Source organism: Macaca fascicularis, chromosome 12 (genome assembly GCF_037993035.2).
Source record: "Macaca fascicularis isolate 582-1 chromosome 12, T2T-MFA8v1.1".
Lineage (NCBI taxonomy): Eukaryota > Metazoa > Chordata > Mammalia > Primates > Cercopithecidae > Macaca > Macaca fascicularis.
Window position 1 is genome coordinate 107,464,605 of NC_088386.1, and position 27,500 is coordinate 107,492,104.

The following is a 27,500-nucleotide window of genomic DNA, read 5'->3' on the forward strand; positions in this document are numbered from 1 at the left end:
TTTCTAAACTTATATAAACACCCAACCCCTAATTAGAACACATTTCTAATTATGGGGAAACCCATTTTTTTCAAAAGCTATTGCCTAGACGATGTTATGATTCTGCAGATGCTCTGAATACAGATTCACAGCCTCCAGATAATGTAAGAGAAAAAAAATCAAAACTAAGCATTTAAAACAACATTGAAATAATATAATACCAAGACAACTTTATACTTTGCCTGAAACCATTTCATTTACATGCAAAAGAAATATTTACTACTAAGGAAAAAACCCACATCTACATGAAACATTCTCTTCCAAGCTAGAATATTAATTTTCCAATCTGTTCTTTGTCTTTTTTTATTATTAAAATTGTGTATACTATTAACAATCAGCCATATGTAATGCTATGTATTGTTTATGGACATCCAGCAGAAGATCTTTTAAAATCTCTTTGTTTTCTAAATGGTCATAAGAAAATCATCTAAAAGTAATTTGGGATAAACATAGTGCCTTCCATTTAAGTTTCCTAAATGAAGTATATCTATAAACTTTCTTCTTTTCAGTCTTTGAACTTTCAGATTGTGTATCTTTATTTTTTCATTTAGAAAATTATCTAAGCAAATGACTTATCTTTACTTATAATCATGCCAATTGAGTTTATGTAAAATCTAAGTTTTTCTTAGAGCCAAGGGGGAGGAGAGTAAGAGATAGCAGTTACTGGGTCCTAAATTCACCCTCTGGCACTGAGTTAGTTGCTGAAAAACACTAACATCTCTTCTTGAGTACTTATTGGGATCACTAAGTATGTTAGTATTTAGCTATTTGCAAATAGTCAACTACAAACAAACAAATGAATCTAAAGAACAAAAGTGTAAATTTAAGATGATATGCAATGGGCACTTTCTTATAAAATTCATGTCAGTTATCCTTTATTATCAAGTAATGACATCTGTAATAACTTAAAGAGAAAAAGAGAGAGACAGAGAGAAGCCCTCACAATCTATTCTTAGTGTTTTATAAAAGGATTAGGCATTGCTATGACTAAGTTATTCTATAAATATTATTTATAATTTCAAAACTACATAGGATCAAAGCCATCCTGTGAATTTTATATATATATATATATATTTCTTATTCCTCCATAAAAATAAATGATGTTGAAATATTACAGAAACAAATATTATAGATGACCATCTAGGATTACTTGAAACTAATTAATAAATCAACAGACTTTCAAAAATTAAACTTCTTTATCCATCAAGATCTCTGTATAACACGATTAATGGCACCATAAATGAAACTATTAAGCTCATTTGAAGAAATTTCTAAGTTATGCAGTCTTTGGCAACTTTTGGTGAAAAACTTGCAGCCATACTTTGATGGAACTTGTTTAATTTTAGATAGCTATGAAAGATAATGATCTGTTATAAATTTATGTATTTTATAATGACACTATAATTCAAATGTTTTTTAACTCATTTTGTAACTTCTGTGATATTTAATGTGTTTTCTGTTTGACTTTTTGAATAGCAATTCACATATATAAAAAAGAAACTTGAATGTTTTCATGTATTTTAATTAATCCCAGCTAAAAATACTTTGGTAATGCAGATACACATACATATATATGTTATGTATTTTATAATTTTTAAAAGGCAAAAAAAATAGGGATCGCCTATCTTTCAATAGGGAGTTAGTAGTAAATTGATACTAGAGAATACTAGGCAATCATAAAAAAGGATTATGTCTGTTGATCTGGAAGGCTGTCCATAAAGTACTATTAACTGAGTAAAGTTAGTTACTGAATAATGTGTAGAGTATGCTCCCTTATCTGTAAACAAAAACCCTTATTATTGTATATATGTATTAGTATGTAGAGAAATGTGTGGAAGGACTAATGTGTAGACATAACATATACATTTCTATTTAATACTCTGAGCATGTATTACTTTTGTAATTTTAAATTTTATTTAAAAATATATTTTAAAAAAAGAATTAACCTTAAAAGACAGAAAGAGGGAAAAAATAAAAAATACCCAAAATATGATGAGTTGGTGAGCTTTAACCATCAGGATGATGAGATCTATATTTACTTGCTTTGGATTTAAAAGAAAGGCATATGGGACAAATTGCTAAGATCAGAACCATTGCTTGAAGATAAATTTAGTTACATAAGTACAATCAGAAGCCAAAGAGATTTTATTTGTAAGGGAATTCCATCATAATTTCTTATTTGAAAGCATACAAAAACTGAAATAGGAAAAATATTTCATGATGTACTGATTTACTAGTAATCTGTACCTGCACAGTTGCACAATTGCTGATGTTTGTAGTAATGATGTGATTTGGAGTAATTATTATATATCAGCATTTTGCAATTAACACTACAGGTATGGAAATTTATTAATGTCTCAGAACACATACAGGATGCTGTTAGATTCTGATTATGTATTTAACAGTCTTCTAATTTAATGAGTCTAGAGTCACTGAGAGCAAACCACAACCTGTTATTTTCCATGCAAAAGTAAAATAGGGTGACCTTTAAGTTAGAGACATGTAAAGAAACACATTGCAAATTATTGAAGATTTGTGGATTAATGTCAGAATATTTTAAATGCAAAAATTAGCCCAGTTTGTATTTGAATTTAATATTTCAGACCATCTCTCTCCTCATACAAATACACCTCCTCCCTTTTGGCAAGATGATTGCATCTACAACCTCAAAGAGAGTTTAGAATTTTACATAAACTCAATGTTTTCTTACAAAAGTTGTACATTTATCTGTATCTTTATCCTGTAATTATTTTCTCCAATAAAATAATGAAGGAGGGAATCTTTTCTTCTCCAAGACTAATCCTTTCAGATTTTCTTTGCCTCTTAATTCTTCTGATTCTTTTTAAAGGAAATTTTTATAATTAATAATCTCTTCTCTCTCCTGTGTCTCCAGCCTCTCACACTCTATAAAATCTTCCAAAACAGACTCAAAATTTCACCCTTTCTCAAAATATCTTTCTCTTGATATTATTCCCATTCCAACTATTTCCCAATCTCTCTCTCTTCTCTCTCATCTACATTTCTCAAAAGATATCAACACTTGGAGAAACTTCCATATCTGTATATTAAGTTTCCCATTTAGCATCACTTGAATATGTCAAAGTCACTGCAAATTCACCACATCCGAAACTAAACACAGGATGACTAATTTAGCACCCTTCTACTGTGACAAATCTCAGCTAATGTTACCCCCATCCATCCAACTTTGCAAGCCAGAAGCCTACAAAAAAAAAAAAAAAAAAAGATTAACAGTTTCTTATCCCAATTCCTTCATATCCAGTTAATCACTAAGTATGGTATTACATTTTAAGTTCTAAATATTTTTTGAATCTTAACACTTCTCTCCATTCACTCAAATTTCTGGCTCCCCAATTCCCTGATTACTTATTCCAATAGTTTTAGCCAGCCATTCACATTGATAATACTAAATATTTACATTACCAACAACTGATTAAGTTAGAAGGTCAATACTTGCTTCCCAGTCAGCATATGGACTCACTCCCTTCTAGAACATTTTCTTCACTTGGCTTCCGGGGCTTCACTTTACCTGATTTCCTCCTACCTCCATCCATTCTGTCTCAATTTCCTTTGCCATACTATACCTATCTCTTCTGTTCTGCTCGTATAAAGTATGGAGTATTCTAAGGCTTGGACAGTTTTCCATCTATGCTTTCTACATATGGAATCTCATTTAATGTAACAAATTTAAATATGAATGATGACCCAGACTCCTCCCTTGAGCTCTACAGTATTATATTTATTTGCCTACACAAAATCTTCACTCAAATATCAAATAAACATCTCCAATTTGTTATAACCCTAACAGAATTTTTTATTTTCCTCAATTTGTTTTATTTCCTTTTGAGTCTTCTCCATCTCAGTTTATGACATCATTCTTACTCAGTTACTCAGGTCAAAAACCCAGGTGTCATTTGTTGTATTTTTCTTTTCTTACCATCTGCATATCACATAATCATTTATAATTTTCCTCATAATAAATAATCGTGCATGTAAATAATATAAACCAATATTAAATAATATTTTCTCTTTCCCTACACAATGAATTTTATGATATTAGGAATTATGTTAATTTTTCTCTCTATTCTTTCATCAGTATCTTAGCCAACATTTAACATGTAGTAAATACAATGAATATTTATTGGCTGGATATTGTTAAATAACATATATGGAGGAGGGTTTTTGTTTTGTTCTGTTTTCTCCTGTTAAAAACAAATAAAATATAGTATGTTTGACTGTGTCGACAGTGGGAAGAATTTTTCTTGGGAGAAATCACTTTTTACCGAAACAACCAGAGCAAGATGATACACAATCTAAGATTCATAACCTATCACCTACAATCGTTACTACTTCCAATCAGTTTTGCCCAATCCCATAAATCCTACAGTATGATCTAGTGACAACAAGGAAGTGCCTGCCAAAGTCCAGCACTATATTGCCTTCTATTTTATTTTATTGTCCATGAGATTTGAATTCTTACTTGTACTTTTGATGAGGGAGGCTGGGGATGGTAGCATTAATGCAATTAGGAACAGGTGAAAGTTGTTCTCATATGAAACCACAACTTTTTCAAAGCTCTGCAGAATCTGAAAATAACTCTCACTTTAGAAAATACTTTTAAAAACTGTGCCTATATTTGTCTATATATGTCTTAAATTAGTATATCTGATGTATTTAAAAAGTTACATTATTTACAATTATAGGAGTACATGCTTAGATCATGGAATTTATTGGTCCAGGGTAAAATACTCTGTGTGAGAACTGCATTATAAAATCCTATACAGAGGTAGGCTTAATAGGTAAAAATTAAAACTAAGAGAAAGACATTGAGTGATTTTTTTGTAAATTGCTGAATTACTCTGTTTCATCATTTATGAATGACAATAGTGACTACTGTTTTTATATGCTTGTCATAAATATTAAATGTCATAGTGTAGCACACCTGATATAGATACATATTAGGATTTTCTAAAGGTGGCAAAAACAAGCTCCTAGCTACGTATAAGATTTTGGAAAAAGCATCAGTACTCTGAGAAAGAAATAAAAACTGATGTTTTGGTTTTCCCTTTGGTCCTTTTTTTCCTGGTGTGTGGAACAATACAGCTATTCTCTCTGGGATTTGAACTCCAGGATTTGGAGGTCAGAGATTGAACAAAGGAGTAGCTTTGTAAATTTATCTTGCTTTGTTCAGAAAAACATGGCATTTTTCCCTCAACAAGTAAACTTTTTATGGTAAAAGGTTTTTGTTGTTATTTTATTTTTACTCTACTAAAAGTAACTATAATTATTCCATAAATGACTCAAGCATATGGAACACTTTACACTGAGCAGAAGAACAGAATGCTATAAAAATTACAATGGCTACAAGCATTCAGAGTTTATTAGAGGTGAGGTTCCCTTTCCTTATCATTCATTCTTTAGTACTAAGTTACTGCAAAATTATAATGAAATTATACCTCTTTGGGTTTAAGGGTAGATGATGGCAGAGTAGGAAATCACTGTAAGGGAATTTTGTTGATAAATCAAAGCACTCTGCTAATTAGCTCCTGCCTATATACATAGTATAGAAAAATAATTGTATGTTTATGAAAAAATGATTAATTAGGGAATATGCTGAGGTAATAAGAAAAAGGCATGAAGAGAGCAATTTGAGTTAATATCTACACATCATTTTATGTAACCACATCACAGAAGGGGGTCTCAGTTAATTAGATTCCCCTAGTTAAATAGAAAATATGAAAAAGGTACTTACTTAGAATCTAATACAATATATGCCTAAATTATATGATAAAATAAGTTCAACTCTTTTCTAAATATATGGCAGACATAAAAACAGAAACTTTGGTGTCTACTTAAGAAATATTTTTGGTTAAGTATTGTTCATTTATAAAAACTGAAACAACGTTTTAATTAAAATATGGGCTATAAAACAAATTTAAGAAGATCTATGATATATAATTCCAACCCTTTGAGTAATGTTCAATTTTAAAAGTAGGCCATATTGGGAATTCTAAATGCAGACTCAAATGATCATAATTTAGTCTTCTCTTATAGAAGTTTATGAGATCTGTGTGCACATATAAATATACAGGTATATGCAATGGGTTCAGGCAAACAGATGTTTTTCCTCGACTCTAGCTCATCCCATCTGTAACCTATTGAAGCTGATGAAATAAACACCCTTCTGTGAATATGCAAAATCATTCCCTCCACTGTTCTTATTTTGTATAAAACTATTACCAAAATTGAACATTAAATCAAAGTCTCATGATGACTGGGCTGGAGCAGTGCTGTCCAATAGATATATAATACAAGCTAAATAAGTGATTGAAAATATTCTAGCAGACATATTTAAGAAGATGAAGTTAATTGCATTTATTTACCCAATACACCCATATTATTAACATATCAACATGTCACTGATATAACACATTATTAATAAGATATTGTACATTCCCTTTTCCATACTAGTCTTCCCAATCCAGTGTACTTTTTACAATTACATAGAATCTCAATTTGCTTTAACTCCATTGAAAGTGCTCAATGGCCATATGTGGCTAGTGGTTACCATATTCGACAGCGCAGGTCTAGAGCAATCTTGAAAGAGACTTACAGGTCTGATGACTTAATGAAAAGGCCAAAAATTTGATATTAACCAGTGAGTACTTTAATCAGGATTCTGTCTGTGAGGTACTGCTCAATAATGCAGCGTGAGCACCTGGAACCAACATGGACACTGAGAACTTACCTTACAGTATATGAATGTACAAAGAGAAGCCTGGTTTTAGCTCCAAGATAATACCTTATTGCTTGCTCTAGGGCCTTTGGGGGCAAGAATATGATAGTAAATTATTTGAAGATAGTTTGACCAATTGATCTCTCACACATAAAGGTGCCTTTATATGGCAAAGTTGCATGACACACAGAATAATAATAAAATTTCCTTCAGGACAAGAAAAAACAAGAATGGCACCATTGGAAATATTATATGATCAAGTCCCCAGGGTAAGCAGATGTGCTAGACAGAAATCAAAAATTGCTCCCAGGATTACAGCCACTGAAACATACACATACCTTTCCCACTGATTTAAATTGTAACCCAGGTGCTAATGTGAAAGGATTTTGCAGATGTAATTAAGGTCCCAAATTTCTTGACCTGAAGATAGAAAGACAATCAGCAAGGGCCTGACTTCATCCCATGAGCCTTCAAATCTGGGTCTATTGGTTAGAGAGAGAAAATCTAGGAGATTCAAAGAATAAGGGGATCTGAAGCATTGTTGCTGGGTTTTGAAGATGGTAGGGGTGAGGTGGGAAGGGCTGGTTCATGACAACGAATACGTATGGCTGCAAGGAACTGAGTGCAGTCCTGGCTAAGAATCAGCAACAACTTGGGAACCTCAGTCCTACAACTTCAAGCAACTTGGCTCTGCCAACAACCTGAATGAACTTGGTAGTGGACTCCAAGCTCTAGATGAGAACACAGGCCAGACAGCGCCTTGATTTCAGCCTAGTGAGAAGATAAGAAAAAAACCCAGCTATGCCATGCCTGTAATTTTACCTGTGGAACTATGTTTTGTTTTATTTGTTTATTATACTTTAAGTTCTGTTTTACTATACTTTAAGTCACTCAGTGACTTTGAGTGTAATATTGACATTTTAGGGTCTCTAGAAGCTTTGGTAACAATGTCTGAGCATTTTGCTATCAATGTAAAAGCCACTTTTACAACTTTGTAATACTAACTACTTCTGTTAAAGTAACCCCTTTAACTGTATGAGCAGTAATTAACAACTGAGCTGAGATGTTTTTGTTCTTCCCTTATAATTCTGTGATAACCTTGGTATTTTATGGGTACTGGGAAATGGGGAAAAAATCATGTGGAATAGAAGAGATTCACACACTCTCCTTCACCTCTTCAAACTCTTTTTAATTCAAAAGTAAATTTAATATACAGAACTTGGTGGACTGAGGATAGACTTATAATAAAGGGCTGTGTGCTTTTATTTATTGGACTTCAGGATCATAATACAACTGCCACTCATCTAAGGTAACCATCTATGGATGATTTTGACTGTTTGATTTGGACATAAGTTATGAACTAAGTTCCTTGGGGGCAAAACAAACAAGGAAACAAAATGTGCCAATTGTGAAAGTGGTGCCAGTAATATCGTATCATCTCTCTCATATATCACATGTGGGTCACACTGCTAAAGGATTAAACTGTTATGTGACCTCTTAGTTAATAACTTCTGTACCATAAAGTAAAAGTATGACACAGGCATTAAAATATGACAAGAATATAAAATGTTTCAAATAGCTGCCCACAGGAGATTTAGATAGTTGAACTTAGTTAAATGGCTTTATTTTATATTGTGAAGCACCTAGAATAATTGATTTGGAGCAAGTAGCTAGATAAAAGTGCTTGATATCTAGTTGTTTTAATAATGTCACAAATTTGAAAAGAGTTATTAGTCAGTTTACACGTGGACTGCTAACTAACATAAAGACATGTTTTGCCGATAGAAACTTGACTTATTGAGATTAACAAATTTCAGCCCTAATAGGAGACTGAGATTAAAAGAAACAAATAAACAAACAAACAACCGAAAAAACCTTTGGATATATATTTGACCAAGAATCTACAATGGATTAGAAGCAAATATTCTATTCCATCAGAATCTATATGAAAATAGCATGTATGCAAGCTAAAATAAATAATATACAGAAAAGAATGAAAAAAATCTTGCTAAACATATTTTTTTATAGGATTATTGAGGGAAAAGGAAAACCACCAAAGGCAAATACTATTTTTAAGGCACTTAATTCAGATAAGGGATGTAGGGAGAGGTTCTAAAATATCAAGTATTATTTTCATTATAAGCAGCATATTCTAGGAGACTAAAGGTAAAAAAGAAATTCTATTCTATCTTATCAAATCTTCCTGAAAGAAATTCCAGCAGCAGCCTATAATATAAATGGAGTGTGGAAATCAACTCATAAATTGTAGGCTTGCGAAAGAATAACATTGCGTAGAAAATGAAAGCTGATCAAGACTGGAAACATTTCACCTGCTTTCACTTAAATCTTCTTCCCCCCTGGCCCTGCTCCCGCCCTGCCCCCACTGGTTTAGGAAACAGAATACAGTATAATGGGGTGGAGGGAATATGGGAATATGAACACTAAATGCTTTGAAATGGCCACATTGACATGCTCAATGTAATTTTCTGTGATTAAAAAGAAACTAGACATTTGGATAATCCGCCAGTTAAAATATGGTTTAAGAAACTCAAAACAATTACTTTCTTTGTTTTCCGTAGAGGAGGGAGGAGGGGGACAGTGTCTCGCTCTTTCGCCCAGGCTGGAGTGTAGGGGCATGATCATGACTCACTGCAACCTCCGCCTCTCAGGTTCAAAAGATTCTCCTGCCTCAGCCTCCTGAGTAGCTGGGACTACAGGCATGTTCCAGCATGCCCGGCTAATTTTTTGTATTTTTAGTAGAGACGGGGTTTCAACGTGTTAGCCAGGCTTGTCTCGATCTCCTGACCTCGTGATCTGCCTGCCTCGGCCTCCCAAAGTGCTGGGATTACAGGCATAAGCCACCGTGCCCTGCCCCAAACAATTATTTTCCTTTGTAGTTTTGTCCTCCTATTATGTAAGATTCACTTACATTAATTCACTTACATTAATTGACAGATGCTTTGAAAAACTATGATGAAATTTAAAAATAATATTACTAAATTAGTGCTCTCCTTTCAATGAAATACACGCCCACCTCATCTCAGAGAGGTAAGCATTTTTTGCAGTACTGAAGACCTGAAAAAGCAGATACTTGTTACTTTCATGTCTTACCCAATCTGCATCAAAATGTTCCATGATCATACACTTTTGCAAGGCACCCAGGCTAAATCCTTCATGTAAATTTCAAACTTTCTTATAAACATCCCCTGACAAGTCAGTTGATTCTGACAAGTCAATTGATTCTGACAAGTCAATGCAATTGACGAATGGAGTCGCATTGCATTATATTTAAGTTCTAAATAGGCATTAATTAAATATATCTAGAGTTTCCTAAAAGGAACAATTAACTATTGCTATGAATTATTTTAAATTATTGTTGTTAGAAGTTTGGTATAATATTGAAATGCTTAAAACCTGAGTAATTTTGATATATCAATCCTGTAGTCACTAATCTACTGGATTAATGCCTTGTTGATATGTAAATTACTAACTTTATGAGGTTTTCAAAGTGATTATTATGCCAACATTTCAACTGCAGCAGTAAGTACCACCAATGAATATACTCTGTATGCTGGCTAAAGCTGTATGCATTATCTCATGTAATCTTCCCACCAATCTTAAGGGTTATAAGAATTCTCAGTTTCAAAATGATCATTATACTTCCCATTTTACAGATAAAAAACATGATAGAGCCAATATTTGAACCTAAACATTCAAGAACCCCTGCTTTTTACCTATATTGTGGGCTACAGGTGATTCTTCTTAAATATGATGGGCTGTACTTTCTGTATTATCTATAAACAGTGACTGGTCATGGTCACCTATTTGTGATAAAGCTAATCTGAACTAGGTGTTTTAGTCTGAGATTACTGGAATCTCAGACTGAATATGTCCTGGAAACCAAAGCAGGCAAGAGGATTAATTCCAATCATGCTTTTGTTTAAATTTTGAAAATATTAAATCTAAACAAGATACACTATGATTTTGAGTTAAATAACCTCAATTACAAGCATTCAGGATAACAAGTGATCTATCAATGTGGTTTTAACCTTTTCTCTACCTCTGCATATCAGCCAATGACCTACCACAGTTAGTATCAGTGGCCAACATTGTAATCGAGATTCTGAAGGTGAAGAGAGAGAAATGCTCTCTCTTCCTTCAAGGAGCCTATCAAAAGAGCTTTAGGCACACATCAAAGCTCCCCGTGTGACTTTAGAGACTCTTTAAATCAGTGCTCTCCTTTCAGTGAAATACACACTGGGAAGCATGTTCTCTCATCCCCAAGGTTTGAGAACTTTTGATACATAGAAATATAATAAATAATAATACTTATTGAGTGATTTCTAAGCCAGGCACTGTTCTAAGGACACATTCAGTCTTACAATTTATGAACTGTATTAGTATTCCCATTTTATGCATAAAGAAAGTGAGGCTCAGATAATTTAAGGAACTTACCCACCATCACACATCTAAAAATGGTAGAGCCTGACTCTGAACTCAGAAAATCTGATTCTAAAGATGGAACACTAAACCACTGTACTATATTACCCGTAACTAGTCCACTGGAATAACTACATAATTATAAGAAAATCATCAAAGCAAATGTGAAAACTGTTCAAACTGATAATGCAGTTGCTCTGCCAAGGTCTCAAGAAGGAAAATTTCTTTCACAAATATAGGAACAATCTAAGATGAACCTTGGTTTATGAAACTATACTTTAGATCTTAGGCATTCTCTCCCTCTCTCTAATGTTTTCATAATTTTACTTTGCTCTAAGTAACCATACTAACTAGTCTTGATTGTGCCCAAGTGTCATAGTGCCACTGTTGTAGAAATCAATTTACTGTAGCACATGCTTCACTTTCTTTTTGGAATTTAATTTTTTTATTCATTAAAATGATATATTAAGATGATGTATTTATTTTAAAAACATGTAAAGTCAGTAACATATGCATGAAGAAATTATGACTAAATTCAGTGACACAGATGAATCTCATAAATATAATATTTCACAAAAGAAGCCAGACGCATAGAATACACACTGTACGGCTAAATTTACATAAAGTGAAAAACCAGGCAATCTGAACTATGGTGTTAGAATTCAGGACAGGGGCTACCCTTGGAATGAGGTACAAGGTAGCTTCTGGGGCTCTGTTGCCATCTTGTTTCTTGATCTGGTTAATGGCTACACAAATGTTTCATTTTTGGAAATTCACTGAGCTTTAAAATTATGTTTTGTGTACTTTTACACTATGTATACTTGAATACAAGGGTTTACATTAAAAGGCAATACTTCATCCAAAATTCACATTTTGTTAACTTTAGTACTACCTTCTCTCTCCCAAAAGGATGTAATTAATTTGTTTCGTAAATAAATCTAACAATATCTCTACATAAGATGGTAAAGTTACTATTTTCTCATACAGGAAATGTTTTATAAGATATTTTAAAAGTCAGATTTTTTGAGGTATAATTTATATACAGTAAAATGTACAGTTCTACAATTTTTGATAAGCACATGCTTTTGTACAACCATCACCATGATCAAGATAGAAGCATAGTTCCATTATCTCCTCAAATTCTCTCCTTCCCTTTTCCAGTCAACCTATACCCCAGTCTCCAGCTCTTGGCAACATTTCTGTCCTGATAGTTTCACCTTTTCCAGAATGCCATGTGAATGGAATCATACAGTATGTATTTTTTTAAGTCTGGTTTATTTCACTTAGTACAATCTATTTGAGATCCATCCATGTTGTTGGGTGTATCAGCAGTTTGTTCCTTTTTATTCTATTGCTCAGTAGTGATACAATATATAGATATGCCACAACTGAAGAACATTTGAGCGGTTTGCAGTTTTCGGTGGTTATGAAAAAGCCACTACAAACATTAGTATATAGGTTTTTGTGTGGAAATGAGTCTTGTGTTTTGTTTTTAAATTCCAAGTTATACTTTTACCTGCACAAAATATTTTCTGTATTGTCTTTATGTTAATTCTTATAATTAGGAATATGCCAACCATTTAAAAATAATATAAAATCAGAAATTGAATTAAATTAAATAATAAATACAAGCATAGATCAACTTTTGCACATTCCTTCCTTATAAATATTTTTGTAATCATCTATTGAATTAAGAGCAAAAATATTCTATTAAAGTTATATATTAATAACACAAAATGTTGTTTGGACTACACAAATTAAAAATCAAGGCCGGGCACAGTGGCTCATGCCTGTAATCCCAGTACTTTGGGAGGCCGAGGTGGGCAGATTGTCTGAGGTCAGGAGTTCGAGAACAGCCTGGCCAACATGGTGAAAACCCATCTCTACTAAAAATACAAAAATTAGCCAGGCATGGTGACGGGCACCTGTAATCCCAGTTACTCAGGAGGCTGAGGCAGGAGAATCACTTGAACCCGGGAGGCAGAGGTTGCAGTGAGTCAAGATCATGCCATTGCACTCCAGCCTGGGCAACAGAGTGAGACTCAGTCTCAAAAAAAAAAAAAAAAAAAAATATCGATGGTGTTTCTAACTGGGACTCTTGTATCACAATGAATGAAGGACAAAGATAAGGAAGTTGGAAAGTTGGCTTGAGAAGGAAAGTGTTTTATGCCTCTTTCAAAACTTTCTAATTAGATATATTATGAGTTATAATATATTAAAAATTTAACCCAACTGGTTAGTACATTTTGTTCACTATAACTAGGAAAGGATTTGAGCGACAAAATGGAAACATGGTAGATGTTACCTAGCATGTTGTGGTAAAGTGGAATGGCCCGTCCATGGGTAGTAAATGCAGTCATGACTAGTGGGACCATTACACCTGCAGGCAATTACAGAACAGAAAACATCATTCTCCATCCACAGTGACATGCACACACATGCACCAGTGCTCACACACGGAGCCTTGGAGGAAGAACATGGGAAGCAAGCACACCAAGTACCTATCCATCAGGCCGATGCAGTCTTCAATACTTGAGCCTATGCACCTGCAGAAAATGCAAATTTAAAAAAATACAAGGGGAGAAAAATTAGTCATTTAAAAAATCAGTAAAACAAATATTGATTATCTTGAATTCTTATAACTATTAGACTATTTTGGAACACAATGAATTTCAAGCCAGCAAGAAGATTTTTGCTTGATGAACACACATAAATGAATTGCCGTTATCAACCAAGTGGAATGCAAAGAAATGCCCACAGTAAAAGGAAATATTACATTGGTTCTGTGAATAACTTCCAAACACACAGCTCACTTCTAATACTTTAATATCACTTCTAATATGCATCATACATGATTACATGTCTCAACAAATAAGTTGATATTTCAGTGACTATAATTGTTTTCATGTGTATGGTTTCTTATGAAGGCCTTAAGTTTAAATAAAAAAAACAATAAGAAAACCATGAGCAATTCAATATAATATAATAACCTGATGCTCAATGCTCATTAAAGATTGATTTTGGCAGAAAATGAGTCAGCATGCTTTAATGCTATTCTCATGGATACTTTACATAATCAGATTATTCTGGTTCTTGGTTGTGTCTGTCTTTAAAAGATACTTATCTTTAAACATGAATTTATTTAAAAAGAAAATTAACTGGTTTCACCATACTGCAGATTATCTTGACACTCTCTTTTAAAGTAGCAATGCCATAATAGGCAAACAAAAACAGGTTTTTAAACTACCATAATAATGAACACAAACAATAATAGATAAAGAAATACTCTGTAAGGAAATGAATTACCTTTGAGATCCAGGTAAGTAAAGAATACACTGAGACTAACATTTAAATGGAATTACATAAGTACACAGAATTTTAATGTACAGTCCCTAGAACTTCATTTTGAACTAACATAGAAGTATTATTTCTTTCATCTTCCAATACACCTGAACTCTTTTTCCTTTCCTTTTCTCCCCTCAAAGACATACAGCTCCAGAACATTATCAATATCCTTTTTATGGTTATGATTTATAGAAGTGCCTTATTTCATTGGTAATAAAGATTACATGTATTTCCAAACTCTTAATTTTCAAATTTGAAAAAGAAGCTAAAGATAGGATCATCATATAATGATGTAAGAAGATGCCTATGTATAAGGCCACTCTATCTATTATATATTTAAATAACTCTAAACATTGGTGAACTAATATAACATACCTATAATAACAATTAAGTCACTTATCTCATCTCTTTGCCTCATAAACATTTGTTATAACATTCCTGCTAGCTGAAAAATTGGTTCGTTTTTGTTTTTGTTTGGAGTAGCACAAATTTTAACCTATAGAAATAGAATACACCTGTATAAAAAGTCTTTTAAAATGCAACTAAAAAGGAAAAATCTAGAGTATATAGAATTAAATTGGTATTATAGTCAAAATCATTTCTAAAAATGGAAAATTAACTACTAAAAAAGCTTCCAATTTGTCTTATATAGTTTTCTTTTCATTATATTCTAAAGAACTTGTTCTTTTATATGTTCCTGCTCTATCTTCTTGAAAATTATTTTTATACCATATTACCATTTTGTAAAATTAAAAGTCTACTTATTAGTTCCAAGTGAGAATCTAAAAAGCTATGGCTAGTTTCCAATCCATCTTTATAATAACCCTTGAAAGATTAAAAACAAATCCAAAACCAAAATTTAACTTGAGGGAAAAGTGTGAATATGAAAGATTCTCATTCATTAAAAAAGCCCTATGTTACATGTCTACTAAGTGTTCCTAGCATTCTAGGAGCTAGAGGGAGAAAAAAAGATGAATTCGATATTTTTCTATTCTCAATGATCTCCGAATTTAATGAAGGTTAATGAAGGAGACAGATGCATAAACAGCTGTGTATTGAATCATGTGATAAATGTAATAAGAAACATGAAAAAGCGGTTCAGGGTAGTGTGGAGGGGGGACACCTAGAGCCGCCCTAGAAGGGCATGGTAACCCTCTTGGGGGAGGTAGGAAGCTGAAATTTAGTGTTGTGAGCTGGGGTTGGGGTGGCCGTGGTTTCTGCAGGAGCAAAAGCACAGACCTGAAGAAATGTATCGTATGTGCAAAATAACTACAAATAATTCTTAGTAGTTGGAGAGCAAAATATGAGGCAATAGAAAGGGGGAAAAAAGAAGTTAGAACATTAGGTGGGAGCCAGATTTTGAGAAATATTTGCTTAGTAACAATCAATAGAAAATCACTGTAGGGCTTTAAAGAAGTAGTGAAGTTGCTAGATTAGTATTTTCAATAAATCTCCTTGCCCTGTGGACACGAGTCAGCTGGCAGCCAGGCCGACTTGTTTGGCACAAAGACTATTTGAGTCCATGTAAGAGATGATGGACTAAACTAGGGAAATGGTAACTGTGATAGAGGCAGAAGAACAGATTCAAGAAATACCTCAAAAGATAGAGGGAATAAAAAAGAGCAGTTGATTCCTGATTTGATGAAAGTGAAAGGATCAAAGGAGTTAAAGAAGACTTACATTTCTAGCTTCGCTAATAGTGGTACCATCATTGAGAGAATCCAAGAAGACGAATATGTTTCTTCCTGTATGTGTTAGGGGATGAGGAGTTGATCATTTCAGTTTTGTGTATCTAGGGTTTAGTATGGCTGTCCTACATCTAGATAGAAATGTTTATCAGCAGTTGGAAAGATGAGTGGTTAAGGGGGAAGGAAGGCATGAGTAGAATGATCGATCTTGAAATAGCATGTGGGAGAAAGTGGAAACCATGTAAGTAATAGATGGCTAAAGAAGATATAAAAAGTGAGAAAAGCAGAGGCTGAAGATGGAAACCCAAGGAACCCCAACAGTGTGTGACATAAGATGAGTTCTTTGTGCCAGAAGCATGGGAAAATATAATTGAGTAAAACCAATTAACTGTAGTCTCATGGAAGTCAAATCAGAAAAGAACTTCTAACCTTTGTTAGTACATAATGACTTATAAGTTCCTTGATGTACTCACTTAACCAAAATAGTTTCGATATTTTGATAAAATCTTTAAATTTTGAAATAAAAATGAAGGAAATTTTTAAAATTTTCCATTAAAAGATTATATAAAATAACCATTTCTTTCCAAGTCTAAAATGCAGGGGGTGATCATCAGTGTGAAATGCAGAGAAGTCTGGTAAAATAACTCTTAAGATAATTTTACTTGTCATTGTCATGGTCACTAGAATTTAGGTTTTTGTTGAGAAGCAAATTGGAGATAGAAAAATAGAGTCGGGGGAAATAGGGCGGAGGGACTGAGGGAGCAGGATGTAGAGTCAAGAAACGTTGCTGAGGTGATTGTGTAGGATATTTGAGATTCAAACCTATTTTTAAACTGAGAATGAAAGAAAAAAATGAAAGACAAAGAAAAATAAGAATATGACTGAAATGGCACCACCCTTTCTAAATACAAGCCACTGAAAACTAAAATATAGATATTATTTTTCAACCCTTTGTATTTTCTGTAAGCAACTAATTAGTACATGCAATCTGCATCCATTCAGCAAGATCATAGAACAACAGAAACACTAAACTTTTGAAGAGCCAAAATCACAAATAAATAACTGAATCAAAATCTGGAATAATAGAATTATAAAAAAAATACTGTTTCAAAGTAGAATACTTACAGAAAGATCAGAAAAATAAAACACAGCATGTCTAATTAACAAATTTCAAAACCATATCTAAAGTTCTGAATATTAAACTGTTTAACCTTTGTTAGTACATACTGACTTATAAGTTCCTTGATGTACTCATTTAACCAACATAGTTTCAATATTTTGATAAAATCTTTAAATTTTGAAATAAAAATGAAGGAAATTTTTAAAATTTTCCATTAAAAGATTATATAAAATAACCATTTCATTCCAAGTCTAAAATGCAGGTTTGGTTTGATGCAAAACCAAAGTTAAACTGACGTTAAATGAGCACATACTCAAATGATATTAGTGAGGAAACAATTATTCTTGCACTCACCACAATTTAATTACATTAGTTTAGTTTACAAATCTTTAAAAAATATTCTATCTTTCTAATTTCAAATCTGAACATCATTCGTAAGGTTTAAATTCTTGCTCATCATTTCAAAATACTGTGGAGAAAGGTCTGGTCTCTAACAGAGGATGTAAATTAAAGAATATATATTTACTGGACTGTGAGTTCACAGAGGTCAAAAGCTGCATCTTGTTCATTTCTGAATTTTCCTATCACTGTGTGTGATGCAGAGCAGATACCCAATATAACAAAGTTGAAGAGTGAATAAACTAAGAAAAGGCTGTTAAAATAAAAATTCTCTAGTCAAGGTAAGAAGAGACAATCTTGTTTCCATGGATATTAGTGAGAATCTACTTATAAGGGCTAAATAGATGACCTATTTTAAAAGTGTCTAGAGAACTTGTTAGAGCCATTATATTTAATGTACTTTTAGAGTGGTGAAAGTGCTTTTAAAATTTGACACAGATAACTTATTTTCAGAAAAATCATTAAACAGTATTCAAAGTAAGAACTTTACTTCTAAAAAAATGTGATTTGAAAGAATATTTTCATTAACCTGGTTCTTGAATTATCCGACATCATATAGGCATATAAAAGAAAAGCTGTTTTCCAAAGTGGAACTGGCCTGGTGAGCTCACACTTACTAATAGGTCGATTATTACCTGTGTTTAGGAATAAAAATAGTCACTTGCTCTATCATCCTCATTGCCCCTGTGGTTTTCCTAGGAAAATATCTTATCTCTATATGCTCAATTTGGAAAGAAGGGACTGACTGCACAGAACACCTTATTGCTTCAGTAAAAGATCTCAAAGCACACTGTTCTACTGAAATAGAGTATACATGAAGATTTAGGAATTTAAGAATCACATCCTTCTGGAATTCCTGGCACTAGAATACTCTAGGACTAGAACCACAGCATTTTTATGAAGTGAGTGAATCTGGACAATATAGAAGGTATTTTAAAAACAGGATGGCAGAAAGCTAAATGAAAACAGGAACAAAAAAATCCTTTAGGATTAAGTCAGTCATTAGAGAACGCATTTACCTTGGAAGACGCCAGGGAGTACAATATTCAAATTCTGTCTCAACTTAATCCTGCAGCTGAAAATTGCTAAAGGCATCTTTTTTTCTGTTCACTTGGAGTTCCCAAATGCTCTGGTGAGATTTCTTCCCCATTACACTTTCATCCTTCCTTTTGACTGAGATGGAGATTTTGTTGCTACCATAAACGAATCTCTTTTCATTGCCTCATATTTCTACTTCGTCCTACTATATATGTTTATTATTATTATATAATAATGATTTAAAAGGGCAGAGTGAAAGACACACCAGCCATGCATCCAGACTATGGCTCTGTGATCTCACTTTCATTTCCCTAATGGCCTCGTTGTAATTAGATTTGCAAAAACAGCAAAAGGTCTCATTTTGAATGGCAACAGCTGTTGACATCAACATTATATTGAATAATTTACTGGTTTAATTTTAGCTGCAAAACAATAAAATTCTCTTGTGGATTATTTTAGCAGGCAAGTTTTCTCTTTCTGTTGCTGACTCTTTCTTCTGCTCCAGCAGAACCAGTTGTTTTTTTGTGAAATACTCTTAACTCAAGTGTGCCAAAAACTCATAAGGGGAGCAGTTTATTACCTCTAGTTTCCTTTGAAGCAAAGTGTCTATGTGACTATTTCAGCACCCTAAATGTATACGTGCTTATGTGTGAATCAATGAGTTGGCAATTACCACTTCGAAGCTGAATTTGAATTTGAATGGCAGAATATTACTTTACCTTTTGAGGATCTGCCACTTCACAGAGTGAGTTCAGCTTATTTGTTGACCTGCAGGAAATTGTAGCAACATCTGCAAATTGATGTTTTCTTGGCAGGAAATGATGTCGCTTGCTTAACTTCTTCAGTATCCCCTAACAGCTATCCCTTAATCTGGCAGAACATCTCTTTATGGAATCTCACACTTTCCTGCCAGATATAAAGCACCCAAGCTGATTCTCAACTACAAATGTGTGTGTATATGTGTGTGTGTGTCTGTGTGTGTGTGTTTATATGTGTATGTGCACCCGCCTATGGGCATTCACAATGGAGAAAAGGCTTTATGGTCAGTAGGAGGATGGCAAATGTAACACTGCTTTCAATTACAAATTATTCACCTTCTGGAGGAATGAAAAGGAAAAATCCTTACTAAAATAGATTTGTTATCTCTTAAGAAATAGTTGTTGGAATTTGTTAAATGAATGACATTATTTCTTTTACAGTTCAGTGCTTTTCTTCTTTCTGTAATGTGTCTTTGTTATTCAACTGTTATCAATATCAAAGGTAATCTAATTATTATTCATTGCACAATGTATTCTTTTGAAAAACAGGAAAAAAATTTTACCGAGCTTCAGATTGCCCTATATCAGTCGAAGAAATTCAAGGCTAAAGGATTACCTGTAACAAGGTTACTTTCACAAAATGTACTCGTTATTTTTTAAATACATATATCACTAGGTTCCCTTTTTCCCTGCCATTGTTACCTTTGTTCATATTTTTTTGAAGGAGTAATTTAAGGTAGTATTTATCAAAGAGAAATATCCTCACCTTAAGCTTATTGTGACAACAAAGAAACAGAAATAGAAACTTTCTGTTAAAGAGTTGATAAACACAAACCTCAAAAGCATGATGATTGTCATATCTTTTGTGAGATCTTGAATCTCCAATGTAATCTGCAAGAATTTCTAAACTGCATCCAAAGTATACCCGACACTAGTTTCATGAAGGTGTTAATAGAATGGTTACAGGTAAAAGCTAAGCAGAAATATTTAAGAGTGTACAAAGTTGACTCCTTAAATCATTCTCTTAGTATTTCTCTTAAAATCAGCATTTCAAATATAAGGATTAGTAGAGTTCTATGAGAATGGTTTACATTTCAGAGATGGTACCAGGGATAAAAGTACATGTGGATAACACATACCAGGTGAGCCCTTGGCCAGCCAGGATGCTTACCCTTGGGTGCAGTTTGGATGGCATGGATGGCACTCCCGATCTGGATCAGCATACTTGAAAATGAAACTGTTTGCCCCCTGTAAGCCATCTGGACATTTTTCCACACAGTTTGGGCCATCTTTAAAATGAGAGCACTTTGTACAGTTGTCAGGACCCTGAAATGTGAAAAAGAAAAAAGAAAAAGAAGAAAAGTGGTGTCATTTCCTCTGGAATGTGTTCATGTGGTTTAGTTACTGAGACTTCAGTAGGTGGCAAATCTTCCTCTAAGAGAATTGGAGAACATTTTCAGCAGTACAAATGTGGATGTAATTTTTGTAGTACAAACAGTGCAAAGAAGATCCGTCAAGTTCAGTTTTGATATCCTGTATGTGTGAAAACACCATAATAATATATTTGTTCTTGAAATATTTTCCTTTTCGACATAAGCAGTTCCTGGGCCAACTGATTTCCATGTCATGACTCTAATGTGACTTAATTCGATCAGCAAAATTGTCCAATGACTTTCTCAAAAGGATGTTAGTATATTCTTCTTGTGATTTATTTCTGGCAATATTATAGTGCAGCAATTTTTAGTAAAACACAATTTCCCTAGAGGTATTTCATCACCATCACTGGGAATATGTGAATACTCTTACTAAATAGTTAATGAGAAAAAGGATATGATAGGAATTAACTAAAACTGAATTTTATATAAGAGTAGGATGTAAGCTTTCCTTTGGTTGTACAATGACTTTATTTATAAAATGAATTTTAAAATTTGTTATGATAACATTATCAGGAATTAGGTAGTTTAGGTGAATAAAAATAATTTCTAGATTTTTCTTTATTTTATATCCACTGTGAAAACACTAAAAGTCATATTATGTCTATTTATAGGGATTTTAGTAAATCACAGAACAATACTGAAAGGCATATAAATGCACATTTTGATGAGCAAAATAGTCCATAATAATAAAGCAAATACATACAAACAAAGGCTCCATGGAGAAACTTATCAAAGGATGAAGATAATATAAATATGAGTATAATAAATGCAAATAGAACAAACTCACTCTATATTTATGTTCATAATATACATTAATTTTCTAATATGTAGAATATTAATAAGTGATATGAAAATATATCTAAAAGTCATGACAATATTAAGATGTTAAAACTAAAACATATATGAATTTTATAGAATACAAACTGATTTGGATCTGGTATAGTGGGTAGTAAGCATACTAGAAATGGGTATATCATCACAGCAAAGAAAATTTAGAACACTTTGGTAATGCTATCTTTCTTAAAAGACATCCCTGATGCTTTCATACATTCAGCTGTTGTGAACAACAGTTACTTGAAATGTACTTTACATCTCCTTTTTGGACACCATATTGTCTTAAAATTCCTCTCCTCTGTGACCATTCCCCTTTGGAACTTCTTCCGCTCACCCATTTCTCCCTAAAATCTGGCTATGTCCATAGGGTTCAACAATCATTACAGTTCACATTGAAGACAAATAAATAAGTATATTTATTGTATATTTAAGTAAATTTAAGTATATTTATATATTGTATATTTAAGTATATTTATATATTTATATTTAAGTATATTTATATGTAAGTATCCAGAGAGACAATTCCATCACATTTGTAGTTATAAACAATGAGAATTTGGCAGTCAGGAGTTAACACTAAGTTATAAAGAACTGGATATTAGGTAGGGACTGTAAAGATAATGGGAGTCCCTTATATCCTAAACCAGGAGTGTCCAATGTTTTGGCTTCCCTGGGCCACATTGGAAGAAGAATTGTCTTGGGCCACACATAAAATACCTGAACACTAATGACAGCTGATGAGCCAAAAAAAAAAAAAATGCAAAAAACTCATAATGTTTTAAGAAAGTTTATGAATTTGTGGTGAGCCACACTCAAAGCTGTCCTGGGCTGCATGTGGCACATGGGCTGCAGGTTGGGCAAGTTTGTCCTACACAAATGTTAATCCAAGAACAGCCAGATAATACAAATTCATTACTTAAGGCATCAGAAAATCGAGAAATATGATATTTTAAAATTTAAAAATGGAGGCGTGTGAATGAAGAATAGAAGTGTAAAGAAGAAAAAGTAATCAGGAAGAGCTTTCAGGAAATCCTGAGACTGGTGGGGCTCAATCAAGCACTTGTCTATTTCACTATTTTGATGTGAGGCTCAGAGCTTGAAAAAAAAAAAAAAAAAAAAGCCTATAAAACCTAATCCTGATTCTACCTGAGGAGTTTGCTAATGGTAACTTCTTATTTCTTCCCAAAAAAGAATACTTCAGATGCTTCCAATTTTAACACCTGCTTATGGGTACTTAGGCACGTAATATTGTCTATTACATAGAATCATTTACTGTGCAAGTATGCTCAGTACCATGACTTATTGTACAAGACAAGAGACATGCTGATGTCTTCTAGCAGCACACAGAATAAAACTTACAATAAGTAAATTACGCAGAATCTGAATTAAGAATTAGGAATTATTCTTCTAAGTAATGTAAATGTATTTTTCTTATACTATAAAGTCATGTCCGGGTGAAGTCAAAGGATATAAAGTTATGAGAGTAAAATTAAGTTCATATTTAATCTTTAAGTATACTGTAATACGATAAATAACTTTTTGTTATTTGTTTTTTAAGTATCTCTTAACTATAATAATGTGACACTTAATGACGCCTTCTTTTATTTCCAATCTATCCCTTTCAAGAATATCCTAGATTTCTTTCATTTTTAAGTAGGATTTTATTATCTCATTTTACTTATAGCTATCATAGTCCCTGAAATGATTTTATTTCTATTGCACTGAAGACATTGTTTCCTGGGGGACAAAAGTGAACTGAAATGTATCAGAAATTTGGAGTTAGAACTTCTATAGTTGAGTCACAGATTCATATCCTACTGACATATTCTGAGTAATGCATCATTAGGTGGTTTCCTCATTGCGCGGATATTACATAGTGTACCTACACAAACCTATATGGTATAGCCTACTTCATACCTAGGCCATATGGTATAGCCTTTTGCTCCTGGACTACAAACTGCACAGCATGTTACTGTACTGAATATTGTAGGTGATAGTAATACAATAATAAGCATGTATGTATCTAAACATATCTAAATGTAGAAAGGGTACAGTAAAGGCATGATATTATAATTTTATGGGAACACCATTGCATATGTGGTCCATCACTAACTGAAATGTCTTTATGAAGTGCATGACTGTATTTGATTTTATTATCATGATAGAAAACCTAATGTCCCAGGCTGACAACTAAAAACGTCCAGGCAAATCTCAGAAAAAGAAACGTACTGATTCCCCATCTCATTTCCATAAAAAAGAGACTTAAAGAAATATACCTGTGTCTAACATTTACTCTTCTTTCACTATATTCCCCAAAGGCTTTAAGAACCGAGGTGCAATAAATGAATTGATCAATGCAGTAATAGAAAATGATGGTCAAGGCAATATTCTTCCTTATCCCTAATTCTAAGCTACCTCTGGAGTCAATAATCTAGACAGACAACTAAAGGATAGGCTGAATCCTTATAGAAGCATCATATATATATATATATTTTTTTTGAGTCATCATTGATGTTTTTCTCTGGTAGCTACTGTAAAAGACAAAGTTATGATTCACCAGTAACCAATTATATTCTATTCCAGTCACATGAGAAGATTGTAATTCTCCTCCCACCAGAGACAAGCTATGACTTAATTTGGACAATGAAATACAACTAGAGGTGATTATGAGACAACTAGTGCCTAAGTCTCCAACCTTCTCTGGTGCCATGACTCACAGACCTCATGCAGAAGTGGAAGTGCCGTAAATTAAAAGCATCCCCGAATGCTAGACCATAACAGGCAGGGGAGCTGCCTTAGAACATTTCCCAGATTTCCAGTGTACTTTACAAGATGGCTGGGCGTGGTGGTCACATCTTTAACCCCAGAACTTTGGGAGGCCTAGGTGGGCAGATAACTTGAGGCCAGCAGTTCAAGACCAACCTGGGCAACATGGTGAAACCCTGTCTCTACAAAAAATAAAAAAATTAGTCAGGCATGGTGGCATATGTCTGTAAACCCAGCTACTCAGGAGGCTGAGGCACGGGACTCATTTGTGACCAGGAAGCAGAGGTTGCAGTGAGCTGAGATCATGCCACTGCACTACAATTTGGGTGATAGAGTGAGACTCTGTTTTAAGAAAAAAAAAAAAAAAAGAAAAGAAAGAAAAGAAAACAAACAAAAACCAAACATCTACATACTTTACATGAAATAAAAGAACCTAAACTTATTTATGTTAGCTACTGCAATATGGAGGTTGTTACAGCAGCACAACCTTTATTAACGTAACTTGAACAGCTTTTTCACTTTTATAGGAGTGTATTTCAAAATCAGTTCCTTTCCTATTTTTTCTCTTCTTTTGCTGCCTCTCTAGCCTAAGTTCTGGTCTCCTGAAACTGTCTGATTTCCCAGGTTTGTCTTTCTTCTCATATTTCCTCCTATATCCTTCTGGATAGGACTGCACAAAAGTAATGAAAGTAAAGCAGAATGAATACAATTATAAAAAATTAAATAAAATATAGAAGACTAAGTGTGGACAGACAAGGACATAAAAACAAAGGCCTTCTTTTATTTCCAATCTATCCCTTTCAAGAATATCCTAGATTTCTTTCATTTTAAAGTAGGATTTTATTATCTCATTTTACTTATAGCTATCATAGTCCCTGAAATCATTTTATTTCTATTGCACTGAAGACGTTGTTTCCTGGGGGACAAAAGTGAACTGAAATGTATGAGAAATGTGGAGTCAGAACTTCTATAGTTGAGTCACAGATTCATATCTGTGACCTACTGACGTGCTGACTTTTGGAGTAACTTTCTAATCATTATAGGTTAAATTTCTTTATGTTTTAAAGGGAGAAAGTGATAGCATGCTTCAGATGTAACGGTGTTTGGTAAACATAAGTATATATCAGTTTTTGTCATTGGGGAAATATTCATAGATCAAAAAATGTGATTTCAACAGAATATATCATAAGAGCAGGAGGGGGATTTCCAAATGGCTTTGATGACTTCTTCAATTTCATCAAAGTGCCAGTCTAATGGAGAAGCTTCCAGAACCTCTTGGATATCTTAAATGATACATGACTGTTATCTGGCACACAAAACCATCTCTGACTCTAGTTGTGGTAATTAACATGTGAGCCCAGACACAGACAAAAACCTAATATGAATTGTAGGGGTTGAAAGAAACCAAACCATAGCCGGAGCAATGTTTGGGCCACTGGTTGAGCTCAGCCACACCAGGTTTTCAGACACCATTACTGAAAGACATTGTGTTCTTACCTGCTTAGCATTCAAAGATTACTGATTCTTTAACTATCAAATAATTTAAAAAATCAACTTTTAGAGTTTTTAAAATGTATATTTTTATAAACCATCTCAAGTTTTTTGAGGGACAGTGAATAAACAAACTGCCAAAACCCACAAATTAGGAGAAAATAATGAATGAGTTATTCAGTAGTATAATTTTATGCAACAGGAGGCATCATGAAGAAGAGAAAAAGCATGGAACTGATTAGCACACTGAGACTGGATGATAAAATTGTGATTCCAAAGGTCTCAATACTACAGAACAATCCATTTAACTACATTTAGCAATTCATTTAACATCTCTGAGATTATTTCCTCATTGGAAAAATGGGAGTAATACCTACAAGACAATAAAATAAAATGTAGGTGAAATACCTAGCACAGAACTAGGTCACAAAAGGCCCTCAGCAATGTGTGTTAAATCATGAATATAAATATGATCCAAGATGATCAGATTAATTCTGACCTGATTCAGAGGTAAAGTGGTCATTGAACTTTTTTCACACCTGAAAACTAACATAGGCATACTGAAGGGACAGTTACTGAATTCTTTCTTTAGTGAAGGTTAGTCTTTGCTACAGATGTTAAGCAAACATCAAGTTTTCATGCAGGGGATTTTTTTCATGAAATTAGAAAAAAAAATGGTATCTCATTATGCTACATCTAAGCAGATTAGTTTTTTGTCTATAGGATTAGGTGAACTAAAAGTATTAGTTCATAAATAGATTTGATTTTTCTGAAAACTCACAATTGCAAGAAAGGCCAAAATATTATTACTTGAATGTATTTTCATTATACAGTATACAATAGACAAATAAAGGACAATGTGAAAAAATTAAAATATGCAAATAATACAATTTAATTTTTGAGAAATAATTTTGAATATTAATGTTTGAATTTGCTAATATGTAAAAACCTATCAATATGTAAGCTCATGAAACCTGGCACAAAGTAGGTACTAAATCATATTTGCTGAATAAATGAATAAGATGTTTCTTAAAGCCTTGTTCAAACTAAAAAGGTTAACAGAAAGAAATAGGAAATTGCATATGTGAAGAAAAAAGTAATCTAGAAAATCGTAATAAGAAATTTATGGGAAATATCAGTGCAGTGGTACCTGTAGTGATTCACACACCACTACTGAAAGACATTGTGTTCTTACCTGCTTAACATTGAAAGATTACTGATTCTTTAACTATCAAGGCAAGTTTTGGCAGTTGCTCATAATTTGTTGAAAAGTGTTTCTGTAAATCTATGTCTAATATATATTATGATTGGATCTAGAGGCCTATGATGATTCCCAGCCTATTCAGAGATGGCCAAATCCTTGATTATTTTAATTATACATTTTTAAAAATG

The 27,500-nt window shown here is 33.1% G+C and overlaps 1 protein-coding gene across 6 annotated transcripts in view; it reads right to left on the reverse strand.

Annotated features, from left to right (window-relative positions):
- Nucleotides 1–27,500, reverse strand: part of ERBB4 (erb-b2 receptor tyrosine kinase 4) — a 1,185,936-nt gene that overhangs the window by 267,674 nt on the left and 890,762 nt on the right. For 3 of the 6 annotated variants that reach the window (XM_005574181.5, XM_005574179.5, XM_074010014.1), the window contains exons 15-16: nucleotides 20,753–20,907; nucleotides 13,539–13,613 (exon numbers count right to left, since the gene is read on the reverse strand). In XM_005574181.5, the coding sequence (XP_005574238.1) occupies nucleotides 13,539–13,613; nucleotides 20,753–20,907 (230 nt within the window). Of the gene's footprint in view, nucleotides 1–13,538; nucleotides 13,614–13,734; nucleotides 13,780–20,752; nucleotides 20,908–27,500 lie in introns of all 6 variants that reach the window. The other 3 variants (XM_005574182.5, XM_005574180.5, XM_074010015.1) reach the window with 1 other exon arrangement.